Source organism: Anguilla rostrata, chromosome 4 (genome assembly GCF_018555375.3).
Source record: "Anguilla rostrata isolate EN2019 chromosome 4, ASM1855537v3, whole genome shotgun sequence".
Lineage (NCBI taxonomy): Eukaryota > Metazoa > Chordata > Actinopteri > Anguilliformes > Anguillidae > Anguilla > Anguilla rostrata.
The window spans coordinates 8,529,045-8,542,998 of record NC_057936.1 but is presented as its reverse complement, the minus strand read 5'-3'; the positions used below and the strand labels follow the sequence as shown (position 1 = coordinate 8,542,998).

The window sequence follows — 13,954 nt, the reverse complement described above, 5'->3', positions numbered from 1 at the left end:
GCGGGGGCGTTAGCGCAGCCCGTTAGCGCTCACCTGGAACACGCCCTGGGCGTCGGCGGCCACGGCGGCGTGCAGGGGGGTGCGGCCCATGTTGTCGTGCGCGTTGGCGTCGGCGCCGGCGTCCAGCAGCCGCTTGGCGGCGTCGGCGCGGGCGTAGCGGGCGGCCAGGTGCAGCGCGGTCTCGCCGGTGCGGTCCGTCTGGGCCATCAGCGTGGCGCCCTGCTCGATCAGGTCGCCGATGATGCTGGCGCCCGGCTCGTCGCCGCCGCTCTCCTCCTCCTCCTCGCCCAGCAGGCTGCTGCACTCCGCCCCGCCGCCGTGGCGCAGCGAGGCCAGCATCAGCGGCGTGAAGCCGTCTGAGGGAGAGAGAGAGAGACGACGCGTCAGAGCGGAGAACTGGGAGCAGGGCGCGTGTGTGTGCGTGTGTGTGTGTGTGTGCGTGTGTGCCCTTGTGTGTGTGTGAGAGAGCGTGTGTGTGTGTGTGTGTGTGTGTGCGTGCGTGTGTGAGAGTGTGTGTGTGTGCCCTCGTGTGTGTGTGTGTGTGCGTGTGCACGCGTCCGCTCGCACGTGTGCATTTGTATGTGTATGTGTGCGTGCGTTTGTATGTGCATGTGTGTGTGCACGTGTGTGTGTATGTGTGAGTGGGTGCGTGTGCATGCGTGTGTTTTAACATACTCCTGCAGCTCCCAGAGAATTTTTGAGGAAGTGTGTTACTTCACAAAAACACACGACCATGAAAGAGGAGATCTTACACACACACCCCTTCACCGGATGTCACAACGCGGTGGTGAACGTGGAATAGAAAGATCCGGAACCTACGCGGTCCGCGTTCAGAGCGTCCCAGCATACCTGGGCCTTTCACGTTCACGTCCAAACAGTCGATGTCCACCTCCGCCTGGGGCGGGGTCAGGGTGATGTCAGCGGCCTTGCGGTGCTGCAGCGTCCATTCGCGACGGTCGACCCCGCCCCCTTCCACACCCACAGGAAGTAGGGGCTTGTCCTCCGTCTGGAGGGGGTGCAGGAGAGGGAGGGGTCAGACAACTATTTCCAGCTCTAACACCCACCATGTATAAAAGCATGTGAAATAGCCCTGACAGAAATGAAATATATTGTGCAGACAATGTTGAAAGCATTATTTACAAGGCATACATACAATATACAGTTGTAAATTAATACTCATAATAATACGGCTGGTACAAATCAGTCCAACCAGGCTTGACATAATTATATTGCAGTACATTCCAGTTTAGATTTTTGCTAGGGGACAGGCCCCCTCCCTCCCGCTTCCGTACCCTGGGTTTTTTGGGCTGCGGCTCCTCCTCCAGCCAGCGCTGGTTCTGGTTGGCGTCGATCATCGCCCCGTCCTGCGGTTTCACCATGTTCCTGCGGGACAGGGAGACGGAACGGGTCAGAGTGGAGACCTGAGCACAGCCTGCTGGATTGTAACACTTCACCTTCTCACCAGTGCTGTGTGAGTGTGCAGCGGGCTCTGCATGTGTGTGTTTGTCACATACCCTAGTCCTGTGCTGGGGGAACTGAGCTTTCAATAACCCGATAATGGAGCTATACTACAGGCTGTCAGTAACCAACCCATTTGAACCAATCAGAAGGTTAAGCTCTCCACAGAAATGCACGATTGGCTAAAATCAGTGGCTCAGTGATACAGTACTCAGTGGCATAACCTGGTTTTGATTTCCTGAACTCTTGCCCTCACATCATAAACCTTGAGGTCCTCTACCCGCGATGGACATTTGTGTGTGTGTGTGTGTGTGTGTGTGTGTATGAGTGTGTGTGTGTGTATAAGTGTGTGTGTGTGTGTGTGTTGCGCGCGTGTTCTTCGCGTACTTCATGCCGAAGTCGTCCTGGCCCACGGGCTCGCGCCGCTTGCCGTCCTTCTTGGCCAGGAAGCCGTCGGGCAGCCACAGGATGCCGTGCTTGCGCTTGCGCTTGGCTGCCAGCACCCCCAGCACCACGATCAGCAGGATGATGGCCCCCGCCACCGCCACCAGGTACAGCAGGTGCTGCTTCGGGGGCTGGTCCAGGGGCTCGCCTGCGGGCGGGACGGGGGGGGGGGGCATTAGGAAGCACACATAGCGGGACACACACAGGACCTCCTGCTCACACTTTAAGTCTGAAGCACTTATGGGGTACTTTAATTCTGAGGCGTTTTGGGGTACTTTAACTGTGAGACAGTTTTGGGGTACCCGAGGTGGTTTTGGGGTGCAGGCTGGGGTACTCACTGCTGACGGACACCAGCGGGTAGGGCAGGGGTCCCACCCGCTTCACGTACTCCGCGGCGATGTAGGAGGCGGCCTGGTCCGTGTTGGAGAAGCAGTCGTCCGAGTTCTGCGCGCACTGCCGGTTGTCGATCTCCAGGAACACTTTGGACCTGAACGAGGTGGGGCCAAACAGGGGGAGTCAGGGGAACAAAGGAAAGGAAGCAAAACTTTTTGGGGTCTTAAAAGTCAATAAATTCTAATTAAAGAGAAAATAAATTTAAAAACCCAGGAATCTTTTTCTGGGTGAGAAAAGTCAACAAATGGTGGTTTAGTAGGAGAGAGAGGGAGACTAAGGGGGCGTCGCCCAGAGAGAGGGAGGCGTAAAGGGATGGTGGGCGGAGTCACACTTACCCAATCACCTCCTTCCTCACCTCCCGGCGGGCCCGGCGCTTGAGCGTGGCCCCGCCCCCGCCGCCGCCCTCGCCGGGCTCGGGCCCGTAGTAGGGGTACACCATGGGCCGGTGCTGGGCGTCCATCTTGACGCGCAGGTTGGTGTGCAGCAGCGCGCCCAGCGAGCGCAGGAAGCCGCGCAGGTCGCCCAGCAGCTCCTCGGGCTGCAGCAGCACCACCAGCACCAGCGTGCCGTCCGCCACCTGTGGCAGCACGTCCGCCGAGCAGTCCAGCCCGTCCCAGCCGCACTCCTCCGTGTTGCAGCCCTGGTTGCAGTGCCCGTTGGCGTAGTGGTCCGCGCAGTACTTGTCGTACCTGCGGGAGGGGGGGGGTGGCAGACGCAGGAGGGCGCAGAGACAAAGAAGAAGAACAGGCCCAGGTTAAATATACACAGGGGTGTTCAGTGCCTTTCTAAAGAATGGTGACTAATGAATGAACATGCAAGTTCTTAAAGGGGCCTTTCTAAAAGAATGGTGATTAGTGAGTGGACAGGCATGCTCTTAAAGGGGCCTTTCTACAGAACAGTGATTATGGACAGGTACGTTCTTAAAGGTGCCTATCTAACAGAATGGTGATCAGTGAATGGATGTGTGTACCTTTCTACAGAAAAAAGGGGCCTTTCTACAGAACGGTGATTAGTGACTGAACGTGCGCGCTCTTAAAGGGGCCTTCCCACAGAACGGTGATTAGTGACTGAACGGCACCTCTAAAGGGGCCTTTCTACAGAACGGTGATTAGTGACTGAACGTGCGCGCTCTTAAAGGGGCCTTCCCACAGAACGGTGATTAGTGACTGAACGTGCACGCTCTAAAAGGGGCCTATCTCACAGAACGGTGATTAGTGACTGAACGTGCACGCTCTTAAAGGGGCCTATCTCACAGAACGGTGATTAGTGACTGAACGTGCGCGCTCTTAAAGGGGCCTTCCCACAGAACGGTGATTAGTGACTGAACGTGCACGCTCTAAAAGGGGCCTATCTCACAGAGCGGTGATCAGTGACTGAACGTGCACGCTCTTAAAGGGGCCTATCTCACAGAACGGTGATCAGTTAACGAACGTGCACGCTCTTAAAGGGGCCTATCTCACAGAACGGTGATTAGTGATTGAACGTGCACGCTCTTAAAGGGGCCTATCTCACAGAACGGTGATTAGTGATTGAACGTGCACACTCTTAAAGGGGCCTATTTAAAGGATGGTGATTAGTGATTGAACGTGCACACTCTTAAAGGGCTATCTAAGGTGATTGTGATGACGTGCACGACTTTAAAGGGCCTACCTAAGGAGTGATTAGTGGGACGTGCGCGCTCTAAAGGGCCTTCTAAGGTGTTGTAGGAGCGTCGGCCGTCCACACTCTTAAAGGGGCTTCTCACAGAACGGTGACAGACTGACCGTGGCGCTCTTAAGGGCCTATCCCCGACGGTGATAGTGACTGACGTGCACGCTCTAGGGGCCTATCTCACAGACGGGATAGTGCTGACGTGGCGCCGCTTAAGGGCCTATCCACGGGATGTGACTGCGCTCTAGCCTCCAGCGGTAGTAGGCACTAAGGCTTCTCACGACGGTGACTGACGTGCCGCTAGACATCCGGACGTTGACTAATGCCCTAGGCCTTCTACGAATGTGATTGACGAACGTGGCGCTTAGGCCTTCACAAGCTGCATGATGCCGCTCTAAGGCTCTAGTGTGACATGTGACTGCGCCTTAGGCATCCACGCAGTACGACGTCGCGCTCTTAGGCGGCTTCGCCTGCGCCTTGGCACCAACTGCGAGGCAGCCGCTTCGCTGGTGCGCGCCGTGTGAAGCTCCACACGCGCGGCGTCGCCCAGGCGCGCGCGCGCGGCGCGCCGTCCGCACGTGGCGTTGCTGCGGGTCGCCCTCGCCCCTGCGCGCATCGTTACGAGGCCGGCGCGCGCGCGGGCGCCGCCGCCTCGCAGTAGGCCCCCGAGAAGCGGGCGGGGCAGCGGCAGGCGTACTGGCCGCCGCCCTGCGGGTCCCGCTGGCAGACGCCGCCGTTCTGGCAGGGCCGGGCGGGGCAGCCCTGCGCCGCCTCGCACCGCGGCCCGCCGAACCCGGGCGGGCACCGGCACTGCAGGCGCCCCTCGGGCGACTCCTGGCACCGCCCGCCGTTCTGGCAGCGCAGGTTGGCGCAGGTGTACCCCTCCACCTCCCCGCAGCTGAACCCAGAGAAACCCTGAGCAGGGGGCAAGCAGAGAGAGAGAGCAGCCGTTACACACTGTGACATCACCACCACAATTCACTTTGCAGTTAGGGAGCGTCTGCAAAGGGGATACACAGCAACAAAACGTAAAAAGGCCTATATCTATAAAACCATAAACTGAGGACGTAGAGCTAACAAACTGCCACATCTAACACTTCAGTCAAAAATGAACAAAAATGAAAATAATGTTCGTTGTGTCCCTTTATTATAAAACAGACCAATCACGTGAAATTTCCTTCTTTAAACACGTTAAATACTCAAAAACAATACAAAAACATTTTCAGGAGCTGACAGGAAACTGCTAAAGCCTGATTATCTGAAACCCGCTCTCTCCACACAGATGGAGCGCTAAACAGTCGTCCTAAGCTCCGGAAATGCCGGCACTTTCCCGAGATCATACCTGGACTACACGGCCACGCCCCCTCACTGCCAGCATGAGGACAGAAAGAAGAGGCGAGACGGATTTGTGGTTAGGGAGGAGAGGGGCATTTCAGAACACAGAACACCCCTTCGCATGTTACGTGCAGCGAAAAGACATGGGGGGTGCTAAAGAGAGAGAGAGAGAGAGGGCCGGTCTTACCGTTGGGCACTTGCAGATATACCCGTGGAGCGAGCTCATGTTCATAGAACACGTGCCCCCGTTGTGGCAGGGTTTGGACAGGCACAGATCCACCATGGACTCACAGTGCCGACCTGCGGGGGGGGGATTAGGAGGGGGGGGTTGAGGGAGGGGGGATTAGGAGGGGGGAAGGGAGAGGCAGCGAGGGAGAGGGAGAGGGAGAGATTATTCAGGGTGGGAATGCTGAGAATTTTAAGTCGAGGAGATGGTTTTGTGCAGGCATGTGTTTATGAGGCAGTCCAATGCACTGCTCCTTGTTTTGCTAAGACTGGTATGTATGGACTCATATGCACCGCTGGTCCTGTTGTGTGTGTAGTGGTACCTGTGTATCCCATGCGGCAGTGTGTGTGTGTGTGTGTACGTGATCCAGCGCAGTGTGTTGTTGTGTGTGTGTACTGTGTATCCAGGCGGCAGTGTGTGTGTGTGTGTGTGTGTGACCTGTATCCCAGCGCAGTGTGTGTGTGTGTGTGTGTGTATCGGTGAGTGTGTGTGTGTGTGTGTGTGTGTGTGTAAGTGTGTACCTGTGTATCCCAGGCGGCAGTGTGTGTGTGTGTGTGTACCTGTGTATCCCAGGCGGCAGTGTGTGTGTGTGTGTGTGTGTGTGTGTACCTGTGTATCCCAGGCGGCAGTGTGTGTGTGTGTGTGTGTGTGTGTGTACCTGTGTATCCCAGCGCAAGTGTGTGTGTGTGTGTGTGTACCTGTGTATCCCAGGCGGCTGTGTGTGTGAGTGTGTGTGTGTGGTGACCTGTGTATCCCAGGGTGTGTGTGTGTGTGTGTTGTGTGTACCTGTGTATCCCAGGCGGCAGTGTGTGTGTGTGACCTGTGTATCCCAGGCGGCAGCGTGTGTGTGTGTGTGTGTGTGTGTCTGTGTGTACCTGTGTATCCCAGGCGGCAGTGTGTGTGAGTACCTGTGTATCCCAGGCGGCAGTGTGTGTGTGTGTGTGTGTGTGTACCTGTGTATCCCAGGCGACAGTGTGTGTGTGTGTGTGTGTGTGTGTATCCGTGTTCGGCAGTGTGTGTGTGTGTGTGTGTGTGTGTGTGTGTAGTGTGTGTGAGTGTGTGTGTGTGTGTGTGTGTGTGTGTGTGTGTGGTGTGTGTGTGTGTGTGTGTGTGTGTATGTTTATCAGTGTGAGTGTGTGTGTGTGTGTGTGTGTGAGTGTGTGTGTGTGTGTGTGTGAGTGTGTGTGTGTGTGTGTGAGTGTACCTGTGTATCCCAGGCGGCAGTGGCACTGGTAGTCGCTGGCCAGCTGCACGCAGTCCAGGCTGCCGGGGGCGTGGCAGGGCCCGGACAGGCACTCGTTCACGTCGCCCTCGCAGTGCTCGCCCGCGAAGCCGGGGGGGCAGGAGCAGGTGTAGCGCCCCACCCCGTCCACGCACTGGCCCCCGTTCAGACAGCGGGGCCCCCAGGACCCGGGGTCCGGCTGGCAGTCGTCCACGTCCACCTCGCAGCGCAGTCCTGCAGGACGGAGGGACGGGGGGGGGACAGACGGATAAGCGTCCCGCTCAGAACACAGAGATACTGCCTCACTGCGGGTCACGCCGGGCTGGGGGGGGCAGGGCTGCTTAAGCATGAATTAATGCAGAGTCACGGATGAACACGTACATTCACAGAGAGGAGCACACGTCAGCACACCAGAGGCACAGGCCCACTGACTGGCTGTCTGAGGAACTGTGACCTGACTGACATGCAACTGTGACTGACCTCCCAATTCACTGACTGACTGACTATAACTGATTCACAATGACTGACTGATACGACCACACTGTGGCTAACTGCCTGACTGACTGATTCCCTGGGTGATGTATGACTGTAACTACCAGACTGTGACTGACTGCCTGACTGACTGATATACAACTGTGACTACCACACACTGACTGACCGGCTACCTGACTGACTGATTTACGACTGTGACTACCACACTCTGACTGACCGCCTGACTGACTGATTTACGACTGTGACTACCACACTCTGACTGACCGACCATCTGACTGACTGATTTACGACTGTAACTGCCACACTTTGTCTGAATACCAGACTGACTGACTGACTGATATATGACTGTGACTGACTGTCTGACTGCTACCGATGGACTGTGACCAGCCGATTGGCTGAGCCGGGCCGTGTCAGGCCCAATCGCGCGGCTCACCGTGCGTGCCCGGCGGGCAGGAGCAGGAGAAGCGGTTGACCAGGTTGATGCAGGTGCCCCCGTGTAGGCAGGGCTGTGACTGGCACTCGTCCACGTCGTACTGGCAGTGCACCCCCTGGTACCCCGCCTTGCACTGAGACAGGGACGAGGATCAAAGGAGAGGAGGTCAGGGGCAGGTGCACATTTAATACTGCTGTGGGACATGTCTGTTATAAGGCATGAAACTGTACAAAATGGAACCAGTTCAGAAGTAAAGTCCTGCCATGTGTTTCCACCATGATTCAGCCAGTCTACCTTGCTGAAGATTGTGCCAATTGCAATCCAGGACTGAAAAAAATACTGGGGAGGACATTTACTTTCTAAACCTGAATTGTCCAACACTGAGACTGTAACTCAATTACTTATCCTGGAATGGCAAGGATCTCAAACTCCAATCCTGCAGGACTGCAGGAGCTGCCGGTTTCCGACCAATCAGAAGCCAGTTTAGGCCTTTGAAACGAGGCATGCGTGAGCCATTCAGCCAATCGGTGACTCAGATTAAGCACTTAAGTGCCGAAAATGCACCGAAAAGCAGCGGTGCGGGATTTGAGTTTGAGATCTTGGCTAAGACTGAGGTCCTGGCTCGGACCCGAGCTCAGGCAGGCGCACCTGGCACTCGTATCCGCCCTGGTAGTCCACGCAGGTGGCGCCGTTGCGGCAGGGGTTGGACAGGCACTCGTCCACCTCGGTCTCGCAGTAGCTGCCGGTGTAGCCGGCCTGGCACTGGCAGCGGTGCGTGTTGCCCGTGTCGAAGCAGCGCCCGGCGTTCTGGCACACGTTCTCCACCGCCACGCCTGCCGGTGGAAAAACACGCCAGCGTTGTGAGAATGCGGCCTGGTGACGGGGGACAGCGCCCAGCACCGTGCTGAACTGTGGGCCTCGACAAAACCCCCCCACCCCACCCACCCCCACGAGGGTCTCTGCCTAAACCTGGCCAGCTGTCCCAAACACGGACAGATCTCTCTGCATGCAACACTTTAATCTGTGCAGAATTTACCCTGTATCTGAATCATCTTCTGCAGGTTGGTTTAATTCCTATTATGACTTTATGAAATTTAATTGAATAAACACACACACATTCACTCAAAAACACACAGACACACATATACTCACTTTCACACACACACACACACACACGTGCACTCACTTTTACACTCACACTCACACTCACACACACACACACACACACACACGCACATCTACTTTTACACACACACCACAAACCCACAACCACACCAACCACCACTCACTTACTTACCACCACAATCCACACAAAACTCACTCACACCACATCAGCACTCACACACACACACACACACACACTCACGTTTTCGGGCAGCGATGGCCTGGCAGGACACATTGGGGACGTCGCAGTACAGCCCAGCCCAGCCGACGGGGCAGTGGCACATCCAGGACGTCCCGCTCTGGGAACAGGTCCCTCCGTTGAGGCACAGGTGTCGGACGCACAGGTCAGCCAGGACCTTCCGAAAGACACAGAGGAACCGAGTTACCTCAAGACACGAGAACTTTGGATAAATGTGTCTGCTAAATAAATGTAATGTAATGAGTAACGACACAGAGAGACACACAGAATGTAGGGTTTACACATCACACACATTCTGACATCTGTCCAGAGAAGAAACAGAGATTAAACCAGTGAGAGACGGAGACACAGATGCACACCAGGGCCACAGGGAAACAGGAACACAGAGTACCAGATATAACCAGAGTTAACACGGACAGTAACACAGTCACAGTCAGACACAGTTTCACAGTAACAGAGACAGTGACAGAGTTAACACAGACAGTAGCACAGTCACAGTCAGACACAGTTTCACAGTAACAGAGACAGTGACAGAGTTAACACGGACAGTAACACAGTCACAGTCAGACACAGTTTAACAGCAACAGAGACAGAGAGTTAACACAGACAGTAACACAGTCACAGTCAGACACAGTTTCACAGTAACAGAGACAGAGAGTTAACACAGACAGTAACACAGCCACTGTCAGACACAGTTTCAACAGTCAGACAGTAGCACAGTCTAACACAGTTCACAGTAACAGAGACAGTGACAGAGTTAACACGGACAGTAACACAGTCACAGTCAGACACCAGTTTCACAGTACACAGGACAGTGACGAGTTAACACAGACGTAGCACAGTCACAGTCAGGCACAGTTCACAGTACAGAGACAGGACAGAGTTAACACGGACAGTACACAGCACAGTCAGACACGTGGTTTCCGTGTGAGAGACGAGCAGCGTTAGCGGCGGGCTAACGTTAGCGTCAGCGCTAGCGGGCGCTACCTGGCAGTTCTGGCCGGTGTACTCCACGGGGCAGGAGCAGCGGTAGGACCCCAGGCGTCCAGCTGAGCAGGGCCCCGTTGCGGACAGGAGCTGGCGAGTCGACTCGTTGATCTCAGACTGGAAGAGAGGCCGGTGAAGCCATCAGGCAGGCAGCGGGCAGAGAAGGAGATGCCGTCAGGTGCCGTTATTCAGACAGGAGCTGAGGAAGAGGAGGAGCGCTGTGTGTGAGCGTTATTCAGACAGGAGCTGAGGAAGAGGAGGAGCGCTGTGTGTGAGCGTTATTCAGACAGGAGCTGAGGAAGAGGAGGAGGAAGAGCTGTGTGTGAGCGTTATTCAGACAGGAGCTGAGGAAGAGGAGGAGGAAGAGCTGTGTGTGAGCGTTATTCAGACAGGAGCTGAGGAAGAGGAGGAGCTGTGTGAGCGTTATTCAGACAGGAGCTGAGGAAGAGGAGGAGCTGTGTGTGAGCGTTATTCAGACAGGAGCTGAGGAAGAGGAGGAGCACTGTGTGAGCGTTATTCAGACAGGAGCTGAGGAAGAGGAGGAGCTGTGTGTGAGCGTTATTCAGACAGGAGCTGAGGAAGAGAGGAGACTGTGTGTGAGCGTTATTCAGACAGGAGCTGAGGAAGAGGAGGAGCTGTGTGTGAGCGTTATTCAGACAGGAGCTGAGGAAGAGGAGGAGGAGCGCTGTGTGAGCGTTATTCAGACAGGAGCTGAGGAAGAGCAGGAGGAAGAGCTGTGTGTGAGCGTTACTCAGACAGGAGCTGAGGAAGAGGAGGAGCTGTGTGTGAGCGTTATTCAGACAGGAGCTGAGGAAGAGGAGGAGGAGCTGTGTGTGAGCGTTATTCAGACAGGAGCTGAGGAAGAGGAGGAGGAGGAGGAGCTGTGTGTGAGCGTTATTCAGACAGGAGCTGAGGAAAAGGAGGAGGAGCTCAGCACCTCCACTCCACCTGCGCGGCGGACGCCGTCACGCTAGCGTACCTCTCGGTGCACTCTGGGATGTTGTGTTCGCAGTGGATGCCGTCGAAGCCGGGCTGGCACTCGCACACATAGCTGTTGACGTAGTCGGTGCACTTGGCGCCGTTGCGGCAGGGCTGGCTGGCGCACTCGTCCACCTCAGACTCGCAGCGGTCGCCCTCGAACCCGGGCCGGCAGTCACAGGAGAACCCGCCCACGCCGTCCACACAGGAGCCGCCGTTCAGACAGGGGTCTGAGAGAGAGAGAGAGAGAGAGAGAGGAGGGGGGCCGGGAGAGGGGAGAGGGGTTAAGGAGGAGTCAGAGAGAGTGTGTGCGTGTGTGTGCGTGTGGTGTTGTGGGGTGTGGGTGTGTGGGCGTGTGTAGTTGGTGGTGTGGAAGAGTGTCTCTGTGTAGTGGTCTCACTGGGGGTGCATTGTGGTGTTGTGTTGGTGTGGTGTGGGGCTGGTGCAAGTGTGTGTGTAGTGTCTCACTGGGGGTGCAGTGTGTGTGTGTGTGTGTGTGTGTGTGTAGTATCTCACTGGGGGTGCAGTCGTCGATGTTGGTCTGGCAGTTGAGGCCGCTGTAGCCTGGCTGGCACTCGCAGGTGTAGCTGCCAGGGCTGTTGTGGCATCGCGCCCTGTTCTGGCACGGATTGGTACTGCACTCATCCACATCTTCAGTGCAGCGCGGGCCTGCATGAAGAGCATACACCATCAGTCTGAGCACTACCAATACACACACAGGCATCACCCACACTACCACACGACACTGCACTCATCCACATCTTCAGTACAGCGTGGGCCTTCAGAAAGAGCATACACCATCAGTACTGTATACACACACACACACACACAGGCATACACACATACACACACACACACTGCACTTATCCACATCTTCAGCACTATGTGAGCCTTCATAAAGAGCAGCAGCACATACCTGCAGTAAGTACACACAGATACTACCGTGACATTCAGAAGTAAACCACAGTACCGCCAGCAAGCGTCCCTCACAGACTCCCTAACCCCCCCCCCCCCACCCACTCAAAACCCCACCCCCCCCCGGGACACCCACCTTGCCACCCGCTGGCGCAGCGGCAGGTGAAAGAGGTGTAGTCGAGCGACGGCTGGCACACGCCTCCTTTCTCACAGGGCTGTGAGGCGCAGGGGACGAGCTTCACCGCGCACTGCACTCCTGCACACAGACACCAGAGGGCGCCATGAGCACCACGAGCACCACACTGCAAACGCACAAGGCCCGTCCGCGCACCAGCGCTGCACTCAACGCCATTTCAGTTCACCCGCTTACACAAATCCAGCTAAATTCTGCACTCGCATATTTCAACAAAAAAATGCGGATAACTCTCTATGAGGTTTTAACGGCGTTGTATTTTTGAGGAGAGCGGACGGTTCGCTTTTTCCTTTTGATTTTTTGCTCAGCGCAGACAGACTGAAAAGCAGAGGGGGTAACAGATGGAGAGGGGACCCGCGGCTGAGAGGGCGGCGGTGGCGGGGGACAGAACCCCCAGCCCACCCGGGGGGACGCGCGTATGCCCACGGAAACGCCCCCGCGGACCGCGCCACACGCCTGGCCTGCGCAAGGATTTGTTCAAATTAAACGAGAGGATTTCAGTTCATTAGCTTAATCAGGGGCGGGCCTGGGTGTGGAGCGCTGGCAATGTGGGACTGACTCGGACTGGACACGCTCTGATACCAGTGATGACAGTGGTGTTACTCTTGTGTTACCTGTGTAAGGGTGGTGTTTCCTGTGTAAGGGTGGTGTTCCCTGTGTTAGGGGTGGTGTTATCTGTGTAAGGGTGCTGTTTCCTGTGTTAGGGTGGTGTTTCCTGAGTAAGGGTTAATGTTTTCTGTGTAAGGGTGGAGTTGCCTGTGTAAGGGGTGCTGTTTCCTGGTTAAGGGGTGGTGTTATCTGTGTAAGGGGTGGTGTTTCCTGTGTAAGGGTGGTGTTTCCTGTGTTAGGGGTGCTGTTTCCTGTGTAAGGGGTGCTGTTTCCTGGTTAAGGGGTGGTGTTATCTGTGTAAGGGTGGTGTTTCCTGTGTAAGGGGTGGTGTTTCTTGTTTAAGGGTGGTGTTACCTGTGTAAGAGTTGTGTTGCCTGTGTACGGGTGGTGTTACTGGTGTAATGGTGGTGTTTCCTGTGTAAGGGTGGTGTTACCTGTGTTAGGGGTGGTGTTATCTGTGTAAGGGTGGTGTTACCTGTGTAAGGGGGTGGTGTTACCTGTGTTAGGGTGGTGTTTCCTGTGTTAGGGTGGTGTTACCTGTGTAAGGGGTGGTGTTTCCTGTGTAAGGGTGGTGTTACCTGTGTAAGGGTGGTGTTATACCTGTGTAAGGGGTGGTGTTTCCCGTGTAAGGTGTGCTGTTTCCTGTGTAAGGGGTGGTGTTTCCTGTGTAAGGGTGGTGTTACCTGTGTAAGGGGCGGTGTTTCCTGTGTAAGGGCAGTGTTACCTGTGTAAGGGTGGTGTTACCTGTGTTAGGGGTGGTGTTTCCTCTGTAAGGTGTGGTGTTTCCTGTGTAAGGGTGGTGTTACCTGTGTAAGGGTGGTGTTACCTGTGTTAGGGGTGGTGTTTCCTCTGTAAGGTGTGGTGTTTCCTGTGTAAGGGATGGTGTTTCCTGTGTAAGGGTGGTGTTTCCTGTGTAAGGGGTGCTGTTTCCTGTGTAGGGGTGGTGTTTCCTGTGTAAGGGTGGTGTTACCTGTGTTACGGGTGGTGTTTCCTCTGTAAGGTGTGGTGTTTCCTGTGTAAGGGGTGGTGTTTCCTGTGTAAGGGTGGTGTTTCCTGTGTAAGGGGTGCTGTTACCTGTGTAAGGGTGGTGTTACCTGTGTAAGGGTGGTGTTTCCTGTGTAAGGGGTGGTGTTATCTGTGTAAGGGTGGTGTTATCTGTGTTAGGGGTGGTGTTATCTGTGTAAGGGTGGTGTTTCCTGTGTTAGGGGTGGTGTTATCTGTGTAAGGGTGGTGTTACCTGTGTAAGGGGTGGTGTT

The 13,954-nt window shown here is 55.6% G+C and overlaps 1 protein-coding gene across 1 annotated transcript in view; it reads right to left on the bottom strand.

Moving 5' to 3' along the window:
• notch2 (notch receptor 2) overlaps window positions 1-13,954 on the bottom strand; it is a 66,379-nt gene that overhangs the window by 7,602 nt on the left and 44,823 nt on the right. Inside the window, 18 exon segments of the mRNA XM_064334035.1 lie at window positions 34-356; window positions 850-1,006; window positions 1,293-1,383; window positions 1,846-2,050; window positions 2,241-2,389; window positions 2,631-3,038; window positions 4,568-4,860; window positions 5,468-5,580; window positions 6,711-6,962; window positions 7,654-7,786; window positions 8,302-8,486; window positions 9,020-9,173; window positions 10,004-10,131; window positions 10,134-10,180; window positions 10,182-10,202; window positions 10,983-11,211; window positions 11,498-11,650; window positions 12,033-12,152. Coding sequence (XP_064190105.1) covers window positions 34-356; window positions 850-1,006; window positions 1,293-1,383; window positions 1,846-2,050; window positions 2,241-2,389; window positions 2,631-3,038; window positions 4,568-4,860; window positions 5,468-5,580; window positions 6,711-6,962; window positions 7,654-7,786; window positions 8,302-8,486; window positions 9,020-9,173; window positions 10,004-10,131; window positions 10,134-10,180; window positions 10,182-10,202; window positions 10,983-11,211; window positions 11,498-11,650; window positions 12,033-12,152 — 3,161 coding nt within the window.